The sequence below is a fragment of the Plectrocnemia conspersa genome, unplaced genomic scaffold (assembly GCF_051122295.1).
Source record: "Plectrocnemia conspersa isolate PC_06_02 unplaced genomic scaffold, ASM5112229v1 ptg000014l, whole genome shotgun sequence".
Classification (NCBI taxonomy): Eukaryota; Metazoa; Arthropoda; class Insecta; order Trichoptera; family Polycentropodidae; genus Plectrocnemia; species Plectrocnemia conspersa.
This window is the reverse complement of record NW_028277178.1, coordinates 8,889,624-8,907,334: the sequence shown is the minus strand read 5'-3', so window position 1 is coordinate 8,907,334 and position 17,711 is coordinate 8,889,624. Positions and strand designations below refer to the sequence as shown.

The window sequence follows — 17,711 nt, the reverse complement described above, 5'->3', positions numbered from 1 at the left end:
GATTACATTACAAAAATGGGGCGGACGCGCGACGGCACGCGTCCGAACCCTTACAAGCTTGCCGGTCGAGAGAGCGAAAACCGTCACAACAATGCTATTTCTGCGCCGAACAGTTTTGGCCATAACAAATCTATATTGGCTCCCATAGAACACTCACATAGAGTGTTGTATTTAAAGCATGTAAAAATATGTGTAAAGGATTTTTTAAATATTATTTATAAATGCATAATTAAATAAATTTATTTTTTCTACTATTATTTTATTGCCAAGTGCAAAAAACATGTCACAATAATTATTATTTCTGTTGACAGTTACTATAATTTTTTTAAATAAATTAACTAAACTATATAGAGGAATTTAATTTATACCTAACTTTTTGAAATCAAGAATAATTTTCTTAATACAACTGATTTGCTTAATACGCCAGGTATTGCGATTAACCGACTATAAAACTATAATAATTTCTGCGACATTGGCAAAATAAAATGAATTTTTATGTATATTTTTAAATTTAAATGCTTTTTAATATTTCGGCTATGTTACATTTTTTTACATATTTAGAATTACAATATCTTTCAGAATCTTTGAATATATATTTTGTGTAGTTTTTTAAACAAATAGTCTAATTATAAAATCTGAATTATTTTTTTTAAGTTACATTTTTATTTTATCATATATATAAAAAGATGTATTTTGTTACTTTTGATGATTTGTATTCATTTTTTGTTGATGATTTGAATAACAGTATATTTATTAAAAAAATGGAAACATTACAAATTCAGAAATAAGTCAATTTAAATACTGACTTAATTAATCAACACTTTCACTTAAACTTTATATGTACTCGCTAACCTCGCTATTCCATTCAAGGCCTCCAAATTTCAACTAATTGTTTTTTCAACTGGTAACACCAAGCGGAACTGTCAGGTGTCGGGACTGGCAGCTCTGCGAAAGGTATTATTCCTTATCAGTATTTGTTTTATCTTCAACCTGCGAGAGGTGTACGCACTTTAGTTGTTGATAAAGCGAGGAAAATTGCGAAATCTATATATTTTTTACATTAAATTGCAATTTTGATCATTGACATTTACACCAATTGTTTGATTTTGTGTGTTAGACGCTTCATTTAACTCACTAATAATTAATTGTGCCGTGAAAAATATTTCATTAGTTTTTTAATTGCAGGATATATGGTAAGCAAAATGTTTGCTTCTTTGAAAAATAAGATCAAAGAAGAAACTGGAAATGAAGTTCCGCGAAGATTTCCAGTCAGACCGCGCTCGCCCAGACAAGTAATTAATATTAATTTATGATAAGAATGTTTGTGTTTAATTAGTTAGATTAAACGCCGGTTGAACAATTATGTTATTGTTAGTAATTAGTTCGACTTGAAAAGTTTTTCTATGACGAATCAATACTATTATGTTCTTTTGTTAACGTGTTGTATGTTTATAGGGATCCGTTTCGAGTATTACTTCGGAGCAAGGCGATAAACTTTCGTCTCTGGGAGAACTCAATCAAGTAACTATAGATTATATTATCGTATTAAGAAGTTGTAAAAACAGTTGCAAAATTATTTAATAATCTCATTCTTAACTAATTCTGCGTTTACTTGCCGAAAGGGTGACGATAAAACAAACCTAACAAAGAAAGATAAAGAATTATTGATACGGATCGATCAAATAGAAAGAGAACATGTCCAGATGTTGGAGAAGAGAGAGCGACAACACTCGATGCAGTTGGAAGAGAAAGATAGAGAGTGGCAAGAAAAAATAACGTCCTTGCAGAACAGCATGCAAGCGGCTCAAGGTATTGTTCAATTTTTAATATAATCTTCAGATTTATCCTATATTTAATCATATATTAATAGCTGTTTGGAGTGGCGAGGCAGCAGCAGCTAGACGAGAAGCAAGAGAAGAAACTAGAAAGGGGGCATCGCTATCAGAACAATTATCAAATGCGACCCTAGCGGCGGCTAGAGTTCAAGATCGACTTGATAACACAATGGTATGATATTTGATATTTTTATCAATTATAAAGGGCAATAAAAACTTTTTTTTATCTCTTGATCAGTGATAGTTAGTATCACAGCTTGTCAAAATATATATTGGATGTTACTCAAATTGATCTACTAAGAAAGCGAATCAATTATAATACTAAAATTATTAACCTAGATAATATCTCAGTATTGGCTTATATGATGAACTAAAAAAAATAACATTACGTTGAGATACTTTGAGTTCTAGAAAATGTAAACTTGTGAATTAATATTTTCATGCAATCTTCTCATCAAAATTTAATCAAAAATAAATTTGGAATCAAAATTATTACAAATAAATGAAATTGTTAATAGGAATAATTTAATTAGTATAATTTAAATATAAGACATTCGAATACGTAAAAGAAAATTTGTAAAAATTAAATTAGATTACTTTGTTTTTGGTTACCAATTTAACACCAGTGAATATAACTATCAACTAAATGTCAACTATCAGTTATATATAAGGTTAAAGGAATGAACGAAATAAAATGGAATGGTAGTTTATTTAAAAAAAATTAGTGGTGGAAATTCAATTTTTGCTATTCCTATCCCCTCTTCCACAGTTTTTTTAGATTATTATTTTAAAGTCATGTGTATTAGTTCATTAAAAACGATATAAACTTAGCTCAAAATGATTAAAAAATTTTAATTGGGGCAGATTCAGAGTGTTTCTAATAGTAGTGCTTGTCTTCAGCTCGTCATTGGCTCGTCAATAATTGTGATCACACATTAACTCTAATACTCATCGTTATCGTAAATTTATTCAAGTAATAAATTTTATAGGAAGAAATAGATGCTGAACGACGCGTATGGGCAATGGAACGAATACGACTTTCAACAGCTGCTGAAGATGCTCTGCACCGTCTTTCATTAGCTGAAGCTCCGATTTTAGGTCTATAATTAAATTAATATCTTGTTCCAAAAATATATCTTTTTAACTTTTTTTTTAATATTGCAGATGATAGTTTGCCTTCAGATAGTAACTCAGTCGAGAATGCTTTAAGACGTAAACTAGAAGAAGCCCAACTGCATTTACATGATATAAAAACTTCATGGAGCGGACAAATAGCCACACTTGAAACACAAGTAATGAACTCGTCAAATCTTTATATGTGGTTTATATTTAACTTTTTGTCAACGGTCGATTTAAAGGTCGGAAGATTGTCTCGTCAAGCTGGCGAAGAAGGTGCAGATAGAAGACGAATTGAGAAAGAACGAGACGTAATATTGGAAAGGTTAAGAGAAAGGGAAATTCAGTTGGAGCAAGCGCAGGCCACTTTGGAAGATAAAGAAGCTAAGGTTTGTATTGTTTAAAATAAACATTTGTAAGATATACGATGAAAGAATATAATAATTATAGGCATGTGTAAAACTATTCCATTTAATATTATACTTCATATAATATAACAATTGTTTGTGAGTTAACTAAAATTGCCATACAGATGGCTTTATTGGCAGCTGAAGTCGGAGATGTAGCCAGAGCGGGTAGGGAGGCTCGCAATGAGGCGTTACGACATCGGGACGCAGCAGTGAGTCTCCTTTATCACACGTAGCATTTTATATGTTATATGTCGTGATAAGACATTTATGTTTGAATTCGCAATCTTTTTCATATTTTCAGCACTAGCACAGCGGCACAATTTTGGTTTTCATCTCAATTGGTTCAATTTTAATTTGTTTATATTTTTTTTCATTACAGGATCGGTACTTTTCATTCGACTTCTCCAGTAGATTTAAAAAATAGTTATATATTGACTTTCTTGTAAAGTTTTATTTTATTAAAATTATTTAAAATAATGAGTTATAAATTAACTTTTTAAAACTCGAATGAAAAATATATGAATTTAATTAACCCTTTGGTTGTCGAGCCTTTTGGGATTGCTATCTAAATATTGTATTATAAAAAATGTTTTTTTCCCTTAAGTAAATATAATTATATTAAAAATGTATCTGATTCTTTAATTGATGATGACGTCGAATCCGGTAATTCTCGTCAAAGTAGCAAAACGACCCGAAAAATCAGATTTCGGCAATCAGAGGGTTAATCATTAGTTTGTTGTTAATAATTTATTTTTTATTTAAAACTAATTAAAAAGAATTGATTTTATTTGTGTTGCTTCATTAAATTATATTTATTATTTATTTGTATTTAAAATTTTAATGAAAAACACAACTTATTCATGTTGCTGCTCTAGGCTTGTTTATTTTTTTATTTTAAATTTGAAAAAAATTTTCCTTAGCATATTATTTAAAAAATAAATAATTTTATTCTTGTAATTACTAACAATCCTATATCTAAGCTTGACGTATATATGATTGTAGTTGCTTTTGCATGTCTGTTAGTTAGTGTCTATATTGTTGTTCATTATGTTGTACTAACAATTCTTAATAAAACGACCCTTCAAACACCTTGTATATTATTTTACAATACCGCCTGTTACAAAACCTAATCTCAAATTGATAACGCATATCAGCGAAATTGTTCTTATCAGTTGCATAATTTGGATTTGAGATTAATAAGAAATCAATGATTCATTGTAATATGTCATCGGTTGAAGCTCTTCATTAAGGTATTTTATATATGTTTATATGTGTTGAACTGACCTTGGGATGGTTAACCTCAATCTATACATTTTGTGTGCCATCAGTGCGCTAATTATTTTTGCGACTTGTATTTCATTATCTAATAGCTATTGTAGTAACGGTATATGGTTCACGATATTTAAAAACCGGTTTGCTTATCAATTCCTAGTCCAACTAAACATTTTGTGTGTATTTTATTTATTTAATTTAGTTTTGATTAAATTTATACCAATTGATTGTATGTTTTGATACAGGAGACTCTTTCAAATAATTTGTCGGAAGTAGAACGAAGACTGTCTCAGTGCCAGAAACAGTACGATACACTCAAAGAAGAGAATACTAATACAAGAAAGAATCTTAATGAAGAAAAAAATAATAATTTGCTGCTGAGGAGAGAAATCGGCGTATTGGTTGATGAAAAGAAACAGTTGTCTGATTTGGAAGAAAAGTTAAAGCTCGAGTTGTCTCAGCAGACAAATTTGAGAGAAAGCACTGAAAGTGCTCTCGAAACCGAAGTGAAAAACAACGAAGAAGCGGTGAAACAGATTGATTTGTTCAAAGAACAAATCGATAGTGTGAAACGAGAGTTGAACGAGATACACGACAGATATGATAAGTATGTTAATTGTTATTTATATCATTGATAATTTTATTTAATTTTTTATTTATTTAAGGGAAAGAAGAGATAAGGACGAAGCACTGATGAGGAATGCTCACATGTCACAGACTTTGGAAATTTATCGCCAAGAAATGAGGCAGCAGGACGACGAAGTTGTGGATCTCAAAGAGAAGATCGCTTTTCTTCAAAAGTCGATAGCACAAAATTTAGAAGCGAGTATTATTATTAACTAAAGTTTACTCTTAAATATTTTATTTTGAAAATTATTTTATTTTAATAATTTTAAATTTATTCAGGAACAAAATGCTCTAATATGTCTCCGAGATCAAGAACAACAGCGACAGGTAGAATTAGAAGGATTGAGAACCGAAAGAGACAACGCAGTGTCATCCGAAAAGCAATTACAAGAATGCATCAAAGATCTGAACTCGCAAATAGCAGAAAAAACTAAAGTAAACATAATTTTAAATAATACTGATTAAACTTTTATAACTTGTGGTATGTGTTTCTTTTTAGAATATACGAGTGCTTCAAAACAGATTGACGGACATGCGAAAGACTCTCCAAAGAGAACTGAGGGGCGGTCAAGTCGATCCTTTGGGAAGTAGTGTGGTGGAAGGCTCCGCCGAAGATCCAGACGTTAGTAAGAAGTATCTGAAACATGTCCTCATAAAATTTTTGACTTCGCGAGAGATTGAAGCTCGACAGCTAACGAAAGCGGTCGGAGCACTCTTGGGACTCTCTGAACAAGAAGAGACTTTGTTAAGAGACACATTGGGATGGAGAAGTGGATTCACTGCATGGCTAGCGCAGCCACCGCGCTTTCCTCACAGCTGATGGTAGTTTTTTTAATTAGTCGAAGACGTGTTTATTATAAAGTCAATTGTTGATAATGACTAGTCAAACAAATTTATCATCCGACACATGATTTTTTGATCAGTGGTGTTTTTGAAGAGTTTGGAATGTTTTAAAAAATGATTAATAGGAAGCAAACGGCAGGATCATGTTAACTTGTATTTTGACCTGTTTTTGTATCAAAAATATAATTGTAATAAAAGGGGCCCTTTTTTTTTAGCTAAGTGGGTATTATTATGCAGAAATAAATCGACTATCTTCCATTTATTAAAATGTTTACATAGATTTATTAGAAAACTAGTTACATTTAATACGAGTGAGTCAAAAATATACAATAGTGAATTGATTTCTATGCCTAGTCTTTTTAGCATTCATTATAATATTTCTAGCAATATTTCCATTTTTGTTCCGTCGTTTACTGCACTACTTTGATGGAACAAAATTTCTTTCCTTTCAATGCCACTGAACGATCTAAACATGTGAAAATCACCGAGGGAGAGATCTAATGAGTATTACAGATGTTAAAAACACTCAAAATGCAGATCTTGTATTGTAACCATTAATCGAATAGCATCAAAACATACTCTGAAGTCAATGTTGTTTCGGTTTGATTGTAGGTTGGCTGATTTTCGAGATTCATAACAATGTTTCTCCTAAGTAGTAGGTGGCCTAAAATTACTCGCAGATAGGTTTCTGCCGTTTTTTTCCAGTTTTAATGAGGTTTGATAGTAAACTAGAGTTTTATATCACTCTTCTCGATCTGCAGTTGAAGGTATACCTTCAATTGGTAGTCGAGTTCTGGAATTTTCTAGTCCACTCATACATTTGATTGACAAATGTGCATAACTTAACGGAATTTTTATTTGTCATGAGTTTCACTTCTTTATTAATCAAAAAGTGATAGGGTGTGGTGACTATTTATTAACAGAACGTAACATTATTAAGAAATAATATAATAGAGTGCTGCTTAAACTTTTTTTTGCTACACTAATGTTTTTATTTGACTCACTCACATATGTTGAGCAATTTTTGATCAATCAGTGTGAAATGTTTTCAGAAAAAAAACAGTTAACATCATCTTGCCATGTGGTCTTTAAATAGTATAAATTAAATCACCTAAAATCACAGTTTCTGTTATATGTCTCTTTTTGTTTTATGCTATATTATTTTTTTCAGATTTTCCATAATGCGATGTTATCAATTAAAGTATTATTACATAATAAGCAATAATATCATAATTTATGTGTTAATACAGTATTATTTTAACTATCCAATAATTTGATCAAAATCTCACAATTTTTAATTTGCAAAGAATTCTCACTTGCATTGCCATATCATGAGTTTAATCTACCGCAATATATTATTTTATTGTTTATTGATAAGTAGTTGTATAAAAAATATTGGGTGAGATGTTTTTATAGTTAACAAATATTTTTATATATATAAATTGTTCTTTATGTATATTTTCGAAGTATAAATTTGTATTTTATTGATAATGAATGTATCAGCTATTGTTAGATAATGTAAATTATTGTATTGTAGGTTATTATTTATTTTATGTGCGCTATGAATCTGCCTAAAATTATAATTTGTATATAACAATTCCTTGTTTTATATGTACCGCATTTTATTTTTATTTAATACTATCTCATTCCTAAAAGTACATAATAATCACATTCCATATGTTAACATACAAGAGTTTTATAAAAATAATAAATGCATGCATGTGTTCATGTTAAATAAATAAAATAATAAAAAAAACAAAACGTTTTCACAAAGAAAAATGTATGATTATAATTTTTATATTTTGTATGAGCAGTGCAATATTTTTTATTAAACTATAACAAAATAATAATTATAGCCTTTCTATTTAATTATAAATTCACACGTCCTTCACAAATGTCTGTGTATATATCTACTGTTAAGGGTTTCCAAGGTTCTCCAGATTTGCGTATATAAATGTCCTTTACAATACTTGGATCGAATCCTTCTTTCATATATGTTATTTTCCTCAATTTGAAAGTACCTGAAATTAAAATTAATAATAATTTGCAACCAGTATTTATTTTTTATATTAACTTCTGAGTTTTTTTTATCATATACCAGTTGTTAAATAATCATAAACTTATTAATTACCCGTTATTTCTATCTCTTTCAACATACGCAAGAAAATTGGACGACTGTATGATGGTAGACAATGATCCAAATGCTTTCCCAATTGCTCCATATCCAACGATTCACTCATATCTTCAGATATGGCTACCATGCCAACTTTACCTTCTGTTGCAGGTACCTAGACATTTATATAAGCATCATTGTAGACATATAAACTTATTCATTACAACATTTGCTTATTACATTTACGCCGTATACAACACAAGCTCTTTTTCCAATGACTTTCGACACAACATCTTCAACTTCAGTAGTGGATACGTTTTCTCCTTTCCACTTGTATGTATCGCCAGTTCTATCCTATATAAAATGATCAAAATAAAAATAAATTGGTGCTTAAACGAAACATTTAATGGATAAATACAATAGATATTTTTAACCTGTTGCGCAAAATAAAATCGACCGGGAAATAAAATTAATCGAACTACACATTATTGTTGCACTGATAAATGATTTATCCAAGGGAGCAGCATTTAAAAAAATACAATAGAAATAATGGTCACAAATAGCTATAGATTATCAATAATGACTTTTTGTCTAATAATAATTTTAATGAGTAAACAACAATGACATGTAGTCCGCATGAATGTAATCTTTTATGCCATATGAGTGACACAAATTTAGAGTCGATTTTTATATGTAATTGTTATATGTGTAATAAAAGGCCCAGCTAAGCAACGCCACACATATCAAAAATGGTATTAATAAACCCTATTATCTTAAAATATATCATTTAAGAGGCATTACTTCAATGGGTATTCGATCAATGGGCATCAACGATTTTTTCACGCTATAATTAATCTCTCAAAATTATGTAAAGGCTGAGATATTTATGAACTGTCGTAATCACATTAGGCTAATTGATGTTCAATTTGAATAAAAAATAAACAGTTCCTTTTTATTATGTAAAAATCAATATTCAAAGGCTGTCTTTATTAATTATGCCATCAGCTGTTGACTTACTTTGTAATATATAGGCATATGAACTACTGATTTAATACCTTAAAGTAAAAATATCCATAATCATCTTTAACCATGATGTCCCCACTTATGAAAGCTTGATCACCTTTTTTGAATGTATTGTGTAATATTTTATTATCGTTTTGTTCCTGAAAAATGTTAAAATTATATTTAAAGTATCATATAATATTTTATAATAATTAAAAACAATAAAAATACCTTGTTAAGATAACCGTGGAATTCTCTAACAGTTTTTGGTTTACCGATCTGACCGATTAACATTCCAGGTTCATCTAAAATTATTGCCATATCTAGTCAGTATGATGCTACATAGTTACTTCTCAAATATCATTAGTAAGATAGAGATGACCAATTTTAGGTTACTCTATTTATATTAAATTATGATGAAATGCTCAGTAAATACTTTTATTATTATTTTCCATTAATAAAAGAATTTTCATATGTTCATTGTACAGGTAAAACATTTAATATTTACTTGTAATACTTACTTGGTTTACATCTAATACAAAATCCATCCGGTCCACGCATAGGTTCGTTCATCGAGTCCACTTTTATCAATGAAAAAGGAAAGTATTTTTCTGGTATAAAACTTGGTAAGTATCCAACGGAGCCTATTTTTCCTTCAATGTTTACTAATAAATCATAAAAAAACGCTATTTGAAAGCCAAATAAAAATAATTAACCAAGAAATTGAGTTCCAATTTACCCATAGCCGTGTTTCCTTCAGTCGCACCATATATTTCTATGACTTTACCGATTTTGAACCTTAAAAATATAATTTAATTTATCGATTAGTTTTTATAGGCAATTAAATACGAGTAATATATTTGTACCTTCTCAACATTTCTTTCCAAACTTCCGGTCTAACCCCATTACCGATTATAGCTCTCACCGAATGCTGTGTGTCTTCAGGTGTTGGTGGTTGGAGCGTTAAATATCTACCTATTTCTCCTATGTATTGTGCTACCTTTAAATATAAATTGTTTTTGGTAAGTATATGTACATTTATGGCTCGCCATTTTACTAAAATAAGATGCTACAACTGGCATAATCGTTTGCAACAAGAATTTGTTTCACATTAATTGTTTTTTACAGTGTTGTTGTATTATTGTAATTTAAATAATTATCAATGTTTGTATCGACCTAAAAATTCTCAGAAGAACGATCTGTAAAAGTTTCATATTGATAGACTACTTCTATTTACTAGTTTTTAGTTAGACAAATATAATATATAATAGATGTATAGTGAAGAAAGTATTAAATTACTAGATCTAAAATCTAGCCCTGTCTATATATCATATTTGATCTTACTGTGCATTTGTACTTGATGCAATCTTTCCAATAGTTGGTTGCGCTGAACTTTTTTCTTAAAACAACAGGCAGTCCATATATCAAAGCCATTCCTACTCCAATTCCACCTCCAGCTAAATGATACAACGGCAAACAGTTGTATATGATGTCTCCCTCACTATTATTCGTCCATTTTCTAAATTCAGCGAAATTAAACGCAGCTGATGTGAACGTCATGAATCTGTAATTGAGTAACAATGTAATAATATGGAATGGGATGTAAAGAACACTATGGTTAATCTATGAATGTATCGCTTCTGACAAAATCATTTAGATAACGTTATCACAATGAATTTACCACTCACAAGACATTGAGTTGAAGCTCTTAATCATTTTTTGTCAGAAAATAATTTACTTTCGTGGGTGAAAAAAAATAAAAATAGAAAGGTAAAACATTATGAGAGGCATTAATACATTTTTAGAAAAATTATAGTACATTTAATGGATTTTGTATATGTAAGCTCAAGGCCAGCCCTAAGTTATTTAGCACCCCAAGCAAAAACTAAATTTGCGCCGCTCTCCCTATATAATACTTTAATAACTCATTCAAATTAAAGTAATTTAATTTATAATATTCGCGATTTTTTACGCGTGAAATAATCTAGAGAAAAAGTAAACGATTAAGTACTGAGAAGAGTGGGCAATAAGAAAATACTAAAAAAGTCAGTGCTGATATGTATTTGCTGTGAATTGTGTGATTCATCGACAACATTTACATCACTTATTACAATACCTGATTACTTTATTAATTATTTAGATAGCTTTGATACAGTTGAATTTGATCTAAACATAGTCTGTTTCTGCAAATTCAATTTAGGAAATGAATAATTATTTTATTAGTTCAACTCTTTCATTTTCAGGTCTTTTTGTGTAGGCTTATATTTTTAAATATGTATGTGGGCGTACGGAAAGTCTGCAGCATAGGTCACTCGCTCAATAACAATTTTGTTGTATCAATAAGTTTATAAATAAATCTGGATGCTAGAGTTTAATATAGAATACCTCAAATATAAACTTTGAACCTGGAAGCTAAAATTAAGCTTTGAACCTATAAGCTGATAGAAGACACCAAAATTTATTGAATATTTCATAACCACAGGATTCATAAACACCATGCAAAATAACAACATATTCAAAATAAATTGGTAGTATCGGAGAGATACATTGAGATCTGCCAATTTTGAACAATATCACCAAACTAATGAATAGTTCTAGGGAAAGAATAAATCTTTGACGGACACAATTTTGAACATAGAAACACATGACATCGGAAATATTGCTCACGTTTGAAACTAGTCAACTCTGATTCTGTATTCTTTCTTGACTATGTAGAAAAACGAGATTTTACTAGTACACTTACCTAGAGTTTGGAATTACAGCTGGTTTTGGCATCCCAGTTGTGCCTGATGTGTATATGTACAACAACGGATCCGTAGTCTTTGGTCGAAAATATATATTCTTCAAATCAGAGCGCGCCTCTTGGACTAGTGTTTGCAAATTTTTACAAGTATCTATCTGCCCGTCAGTCGATCCATAATAATAGAAATCAAGTTCATTGAAGCTGCCTCTTATCTCTCCAACAGCTGTAATAATACAATAACTAAATAAAATACTATTCCATTTACTTTATATTAAATTATTTTATGATGTATAATATATCCTACCATTGGCTAAATCTTCGCTGAATATTACAGATTTAGCATCCGCAACTTTAATGCAGTGCTCCAATGATATGTTTCGAATATTGGTGTTAATAAACGCCGAGACTACGCCAATTTTGGATAAACCTAACCAAATGCCAATGAATTCTACTCGATTTGTCATGAACAAGCACACAACGTCTCCATGTCTATAACCAGCATTCCAAAATACTTGTGCTACTCTATTGGCATATTCGTTCAACTAAAATGTATATAAATAATAATGAAGTTACATAATACATAATGTTCTTTCATTATTTGTAATTATATTATAATAAAGGTGATGATGGTTTTTTTGATAGTGATAATTATTATAATAAACACCTAGATCAGTGTAAAACGCATGAAGTTAGTTGCGAATGAAAAAGTAATAATTAATAATTAAAGAGTTTTAATATTTTTATTATAAAAATACAGCAAAATTGTAAGAATATTTATTCAGATTTAATTATATATCATAATTAAACTATATTTTCCATGAGTGATAGATATGTAAAGCTTTTTACTCTTTTATACCTCTTTTATGTATATATCTACTCTAAATTTATTTTTTATATGCTATTAGTAAATTATGAAAGACAGAATTATGCAAGTGTTTTTTTGTTAAGCATTTGGTACTGTTTATTAGCTGAGTGCGACGCTCAAAAACTACCCGTTTTCTAACACAACTGCGCTACACTCTTCGCGCGTTTCTTAAATTATTATTTTTAAATCCGAACCTAACGTAAACAATTGAATCATTTACACCATTGTATTCGGTTAGGTTTTGGTTTGAACAGTAAATGGACGCAACTGCCAAATATGTACACACACATTACGGTAGTGTCACGCAGTTGGGGTATAAAACCAGATGTTTTTGATCGTTGCGCCTTGTTAATTAACAAATAGCAAACATTTGACCTACGATACTTATTTCTCAGTGTATAGTTCATGTTTATATTTTTAAAAGAAAATTCCACTTAAAATTATTGATATTTTTATCGTAATTATGTTTCAAAACATGCCAGTTAAGCAAATAAACAGCTATTGACACGACGGCATAATATAAACAATAATCAGCGGTTCTTAAAATCGCTAGTCGTGGAATATTTTAAAATGTAACAAACGATTAGATTCTTTTATTACAATATTCGAGGATACTTAAATATATTTGCTCTTGTTTTTGAACCTTTATTTATATTTATTTAAATTTAAAAAAATATTGGAACACAGCTTCATTTTTTAGCAATTAATCAAAATGAAAAAAAAATAATAAAAATATAATCTAAGAAGTTTGAGATGAAAGTAATGAAGACATTGCTCTAAATAAATAAATCATATCAAAACAAAATATTTATAAATTGCGATTAGAAATTTATTTTGGGCAGAAATTTTAAGGCAGATCAAAGATAAGATTACTATAGCTTAAAATATAATTACATTGCCCTCTTAAAATATTTTCTGATCTACACTTTTGACAGCAACAAATTCTAATATCTGAACGAACAAAAAAAAAATTTTCTGCATCACCACCGAGGCATTACAATTTAAAATAATTATACGGTGAGAATATTTGAGACAGATTTATATATAGTGGTGTTATATAACCAATTTCCATATATTTTGAGGAAATTGGTTTGCAATGAATTATGATAATGTGAATATGTTCCAAAAATTTCGAGCAGAGTGGTTAAACGAATCTCAATATTTTGATAAAATACATAAAAAGCAAATAATTATAAAAAAATAATAAATCGAATGTGGATCTTTAAATATTTTTTATAGCTAGATTTCCATTAAAAAATTGTCTAAAATACAAGAAGTTTAAAATCTGAAGTTATATCATTTTGATTAATACATACATCTTTAAAAGTCCAGGTTTGATCCTCAAACATAAAACACGTTTTTCCAGGACTCTTTGCAACATTCTGTTCAAACAAACTGGATACTGTTTCATTGTGCTTCAACCAATATTTATAGTTTAATAGTATTGTGATGAAGTGTTTTAAAAATCTGAAATATCAATACATACAGTGTATTCTTAAAGTCGTTATTGTTACAATATCTATAGAATAATATTATTATTTTAAATAAACATTACCTTATATCGCGTGGGAAAGTTTTTACGATGATATAAATATTTTTTAAGTTATAAACTATATACGTTATTATAACAGTGAATATGACAGTAATGTAACAGTTCACACAGCCAATATTATTTAGCAGATACATATTTGTTTATTGAACAAAATTATGAAGGACCATAAACGTCGGCCGTTTTAACTATACTGACAATAATTCACGATTGTTGTTATCAATAACTAATTGGTATCAGAGTTATTCGGCAGTGACAGTTTGTTATATGTAGACTTCTATAATGAAAAGGTCGAGGGGTTGTACTGGATTATGCAGAGGCTATCGCAAGAGTTATCAAAGAGGTTATTGTCTTTATACACAATAACATTAAAGTATATCTTGATTGATAGTGCAGCCGTACTGAGTGTCTTAATCATAACATTTAGTCTCATCTCCAAATCGATACGATTATTTAACGTAATGATTAAAATGTGTTAAGACAATAATCGTATTTGATAATTTGGCAATCCAAAGATAGGAAATACACAGTTGAATGGTTTAAGTTTCTGACTATTAACTTGAAAGACCTAGGTTCGAATCCCATATGGACATTAGTGTTTTTAAATTTCTCTCGTATCTGGGAAATTGGAATTACTACTATTGTGATTATTATTTAATTATAATTCCGATCGATCATCACAGATTAGGTTTACCTAGTTTTTCCCAATCTCATGGATGAATATTGTGATGATTAATTAAAAATCGAGCTAGGTCATATATATATGGTATTGAATATTCTCTAATAATGAGCTAATACAGCTCGTATTGAATATCTAATATGAATTAAAAATTAATAAATAAAAATATATGGTGTGTAATATAATTTAATTTAAAATAAATAAGGTACTTATGGGTATATAGTGTAGTAATTAAATTTTACTTCAATAATAATATTATATGTATAAACAAATATGAAAATTTAAAATAAACCTATATATGTCAATTTATAAATTATTTTCTATGTTCTGATTCAAAATTGTATCAACAATATTTTGGTGTATTTACAATTGAAAAGAATTAAAAGTCGATACATACTATACAATGGTGCCTTGACTTACGAGTTTAATTCGTTCCGTGACGGAGCTTGTAACTCAAATTACTCATATGTGAAATCAAATTTTCCCATTCAAATGAATTGAAATACCATTAATCCATTTTAATTAGGAACATTTAAATGGATTAATGGCAATTGAAATGGTAAATACATACAACCTAAATTAAAATGATAAAGTTGTTTTTTTAAGTTACACAATATGTTTATTTGCTCGTATGTCAAGACATTGCACGAGTCAATTATTTTAAATTGCTCATATATCGAAATACTCGGAGGTCAAGCTACTAGTAAGTCCTGTATTTCTTAAATTTGGTCTTATTGTTTGTCATAATTATTTATAAAAATATATTATATTGAAATATGTTTGTTTCGACAAATGTTGAAGCAATAGTGATGGCATTGAAATGAAAATTCAGTAAATAAAATTTGTAAAATATAACTTTAATGAGATGATAGATGTCATCTAATATGTCATATAATAATGCTTAATATAACACCTAAGTATCTACTAAATGATTATGTTTTATAAATGGTGATCCAACTTCAGTTTCCAAACTTTTTTTAAGAAAACACAAATTTAATGATATTTTCGGATTTTATTTTAATAATCGAACTTTTGATCTATTTCATTAATTAATAATAATAACATCAATTAAATGGCCATCTCTGGACCTTTTGCAGCAGTCGATCCTTTCGATGACTTTTTTGTACATTTCGGGCGGTATCTCAACTATAACTTGGCGAATGTTGGTCTTTAGGTGCTCCACCTTTCAAGTTTGTTGGTGTAGACACAATCCCACAAAAAAATCCAGCAGCGTTAAGTTGCTGAATTTATCCTACGCGTTCTACTGATACCAATCATTTGACATACATATGTATACGAAAGAGGATAAAATGTCTAGAAAGCAATATCGATAAAGCCTTTGAATAGTGAGTTAATTTATAAACATTTGTTAATTTGTTAGTATACACCTGGGAGTGGGCTAATTTTCCATATTTTTCCATAATGATTTCTGTTGTTATTTATTAATTTATTTAAATTATAGAAAAAATAAATGGTTCTTAACGTTTTATGGCTTTAATTTATTTTACTACTTTATTGTATTAGTATGTTTTAATAATGTATTATAAAAAAAATATTTTACATTATTTATTATATGGTATTATTTTCTATAAAACTCATTTAAATCAAATCAAAAAAAATATTATATAAATATAATGTTTTTTATTTATTATTTCTTCTATATATGCAAGTATTATATATAACTATCTGGATACCTCAAAACAGTGAAAGTTCGACCACTGTACATTTACGGCGATTCCGCTCAATTGCGATATACAAATTATCTTCTAATTTCGATATATTGTGGCGATGAGCGTTCAGCTATGATAAATGTCATGTTGTAATATTTTCTAGAAAGTCAGACATTGCGTGGCCTTTATAGTATATCGAGGAATTTTAATATTTCTTCAAATAGCATGCAAATCATATCAATACTTTGGTTCTTAACATGTAATAATATGGTACCGTGAAATATGCCTTACTACTAGAACTAGAACAAACACAAATAAAATCCCTAGGATAGTTATCTAATTCGATGGAATATTAATACTTTCCTTTTGAAAATCCATACAAGTTTATCTTAAGAGTATATGAATATGACTCACCGAGTCTCCGTAGAGACATTTATGTAAATTAACTTATGAGTATCACGCAATATCCTTCTATAGCTGATAGCCGTCGAACTTTAGTTTTTCTCGTGCGTTGCAATTTTACACACTGTTTTGATATTTTTACATATTTGTGAAATCAAACACCCTATTAAATTCATATGTAATATCTGTTTACTCATTCGGTGTATAAGTAATGTTTTCATTTATTTGGAACATTGAGATCCGCCAAAGAAATGTGTTGCCCTCCGCCGCCATCACGTCAGTGTTACCAGAGTGCCGCCTAGTTTTGGTTTTAATAAAATAAAGGCTTCCATTTATGTAAAGGCGCTTTTATTAAAATCATAAACACTTTTTTTCAATCGTTTCACAGTAAAAAAATCCAATTTTTTGTTAATGAATGTAAAGTAAATAAAACCAACATCTCGATTCAAGAGATGTCAGTTTTAGTGTTTATTTTACTCAATTGATAAAATAATGGACTGAGGGAAAGTTACCAGTTATTCACTTGAGTTCTTGAATTCCTTGAATTAAGGTGGATTATTTCAGCAAAACCTAGCCCTAAAGTCG

General features: G+C 29.2%; 2 protein-coding genes across 9 annotated transcripts; one reads left to right on the top strand and one right to left on the bottom strand.

The window, feature by feature from the left end:
* The first annotated feature begins 875 nt into the window (after positions 1-875).
* On the top strand, positions 876-7,953 carry LOC148226126 (uncharacterized). Of its 8 annotated transcripts, none has more exons than XM_088203259.1 (13): positions 876-954; positions 1,186-1,292; positions 1,456-1,521; positions 1,623-1,809; positions 1,871-2,007; positions 2,825-2,933; positions 3,000-3,127; positions 3,194-3,340; positions 3,484-3,570; positions 4,879-5,240; positions 5,299-5,455; positions 5,540-5,695; positions 5,760-7,953. In XM_088203259.1, exons 2-13 carry the CDS (start codon positions 1,191-1,193, stop codon positions 6,078-6,080), a joined length of 1,959 nt encoding a protein of 652 aa, XP_088059385.1. In that variant the 5' UTR covers positions 876-954; positions 1,186-1,190; the 3' UTR covers positions 6,081-7,953. The 8 variants fall into 8 exon arrangements, with proteins under 8 accessions (XP_088059385.1, XP_088059387.1, XP_088059392.1 ...); XM_088203260.1 differs by having other exon boundaries at positions 942-1,110; XM_088203261.1 differs by lacking the exon at positions 3,484-3,570.
* LOC148226125 (long-chain fatty acid transport protein 4-like) lies at positions 7,867-14,570 on the bottom strand. Its single transcript, XM_088203267.1, has 13 exons — positions 14,382-14,570; positions 14,143-14,293; positions 12,266-12,503; positions 11,962-12,184; positions 10,563-10,782; positions 10,085-10,218; positions 9,958-10,016; positions 9,740-9,883; positions 9,450-9,523; positions 9,272-9,379; positions 8,457-8,570; positions 8,235-8,391; positions 7,867-8,124 (listed from the first exon to the last, which is right to left on the bottom strand). The coding sequence occupies exons 1-13, from the start codon at positions 14,510-14,512 to the stop codon at positions 7,973-7,975; spliced, it is 1,905 nt and encodes a 634-aa protein (XP_088059393.1). The 5' UTR covers positions 14,513-14,570; the 3' UTR covers positions 7,867-7,972.
* Positions 14,571-17,711: the final 3,141 nt, after the last annotated feature.

What these genes read in the sequence shown, in the direction of transcription:
- LOC148226126 (XM_088203259.1), top strand. Translation starts at nt 1,191, where the DNA reads ATGGTAAGCAAAATGTTTGCTTCTTTGAAAAATAAGATCAAAGAAGAA. An exon ending in TACGACATCGGGACGCAGCA is followed by an intron (nt 3,571 to 4,878) that starts GTGAGTCTCCTT and finishes GTTTTGATACAG; the next exon opens with GAGACTCTTTCAAATAATTT. An exon ending in ATACACGACAGATATGATAA is followed by an intron (nt 5,241 to 5,298) that starts GTATGTTAATTG and finishes TATTTATTTAAG; the next exon opens with GGAAAGAAGAGATAAGGACG.
- LOC148226125 (XM_088203267.1), bottom strand. Translation starts at nt 14,512, where the DNA reads ATGTATCTGCTAAATAATATTGGCTGTGTGAACTGTTACATTACTGTC. An exon ending in TGAAGGAAACACGGCTATGG is followed by an intron (nt 9,884 to 9,957) that starts GTAAATTGGAAC and finishes ATGATTTATTAG; the next exon opens with TAAACATTGAAGGAAAAATA. An exon ending in TTGTATTAGATGTAAACCAA is followed by an intron (nt 9,524 to 9,739) that starts GTAAGTATTACA and finishes CAATAATTTTAG; the next exon opens with ATGAACCTGGAATGTTAATC.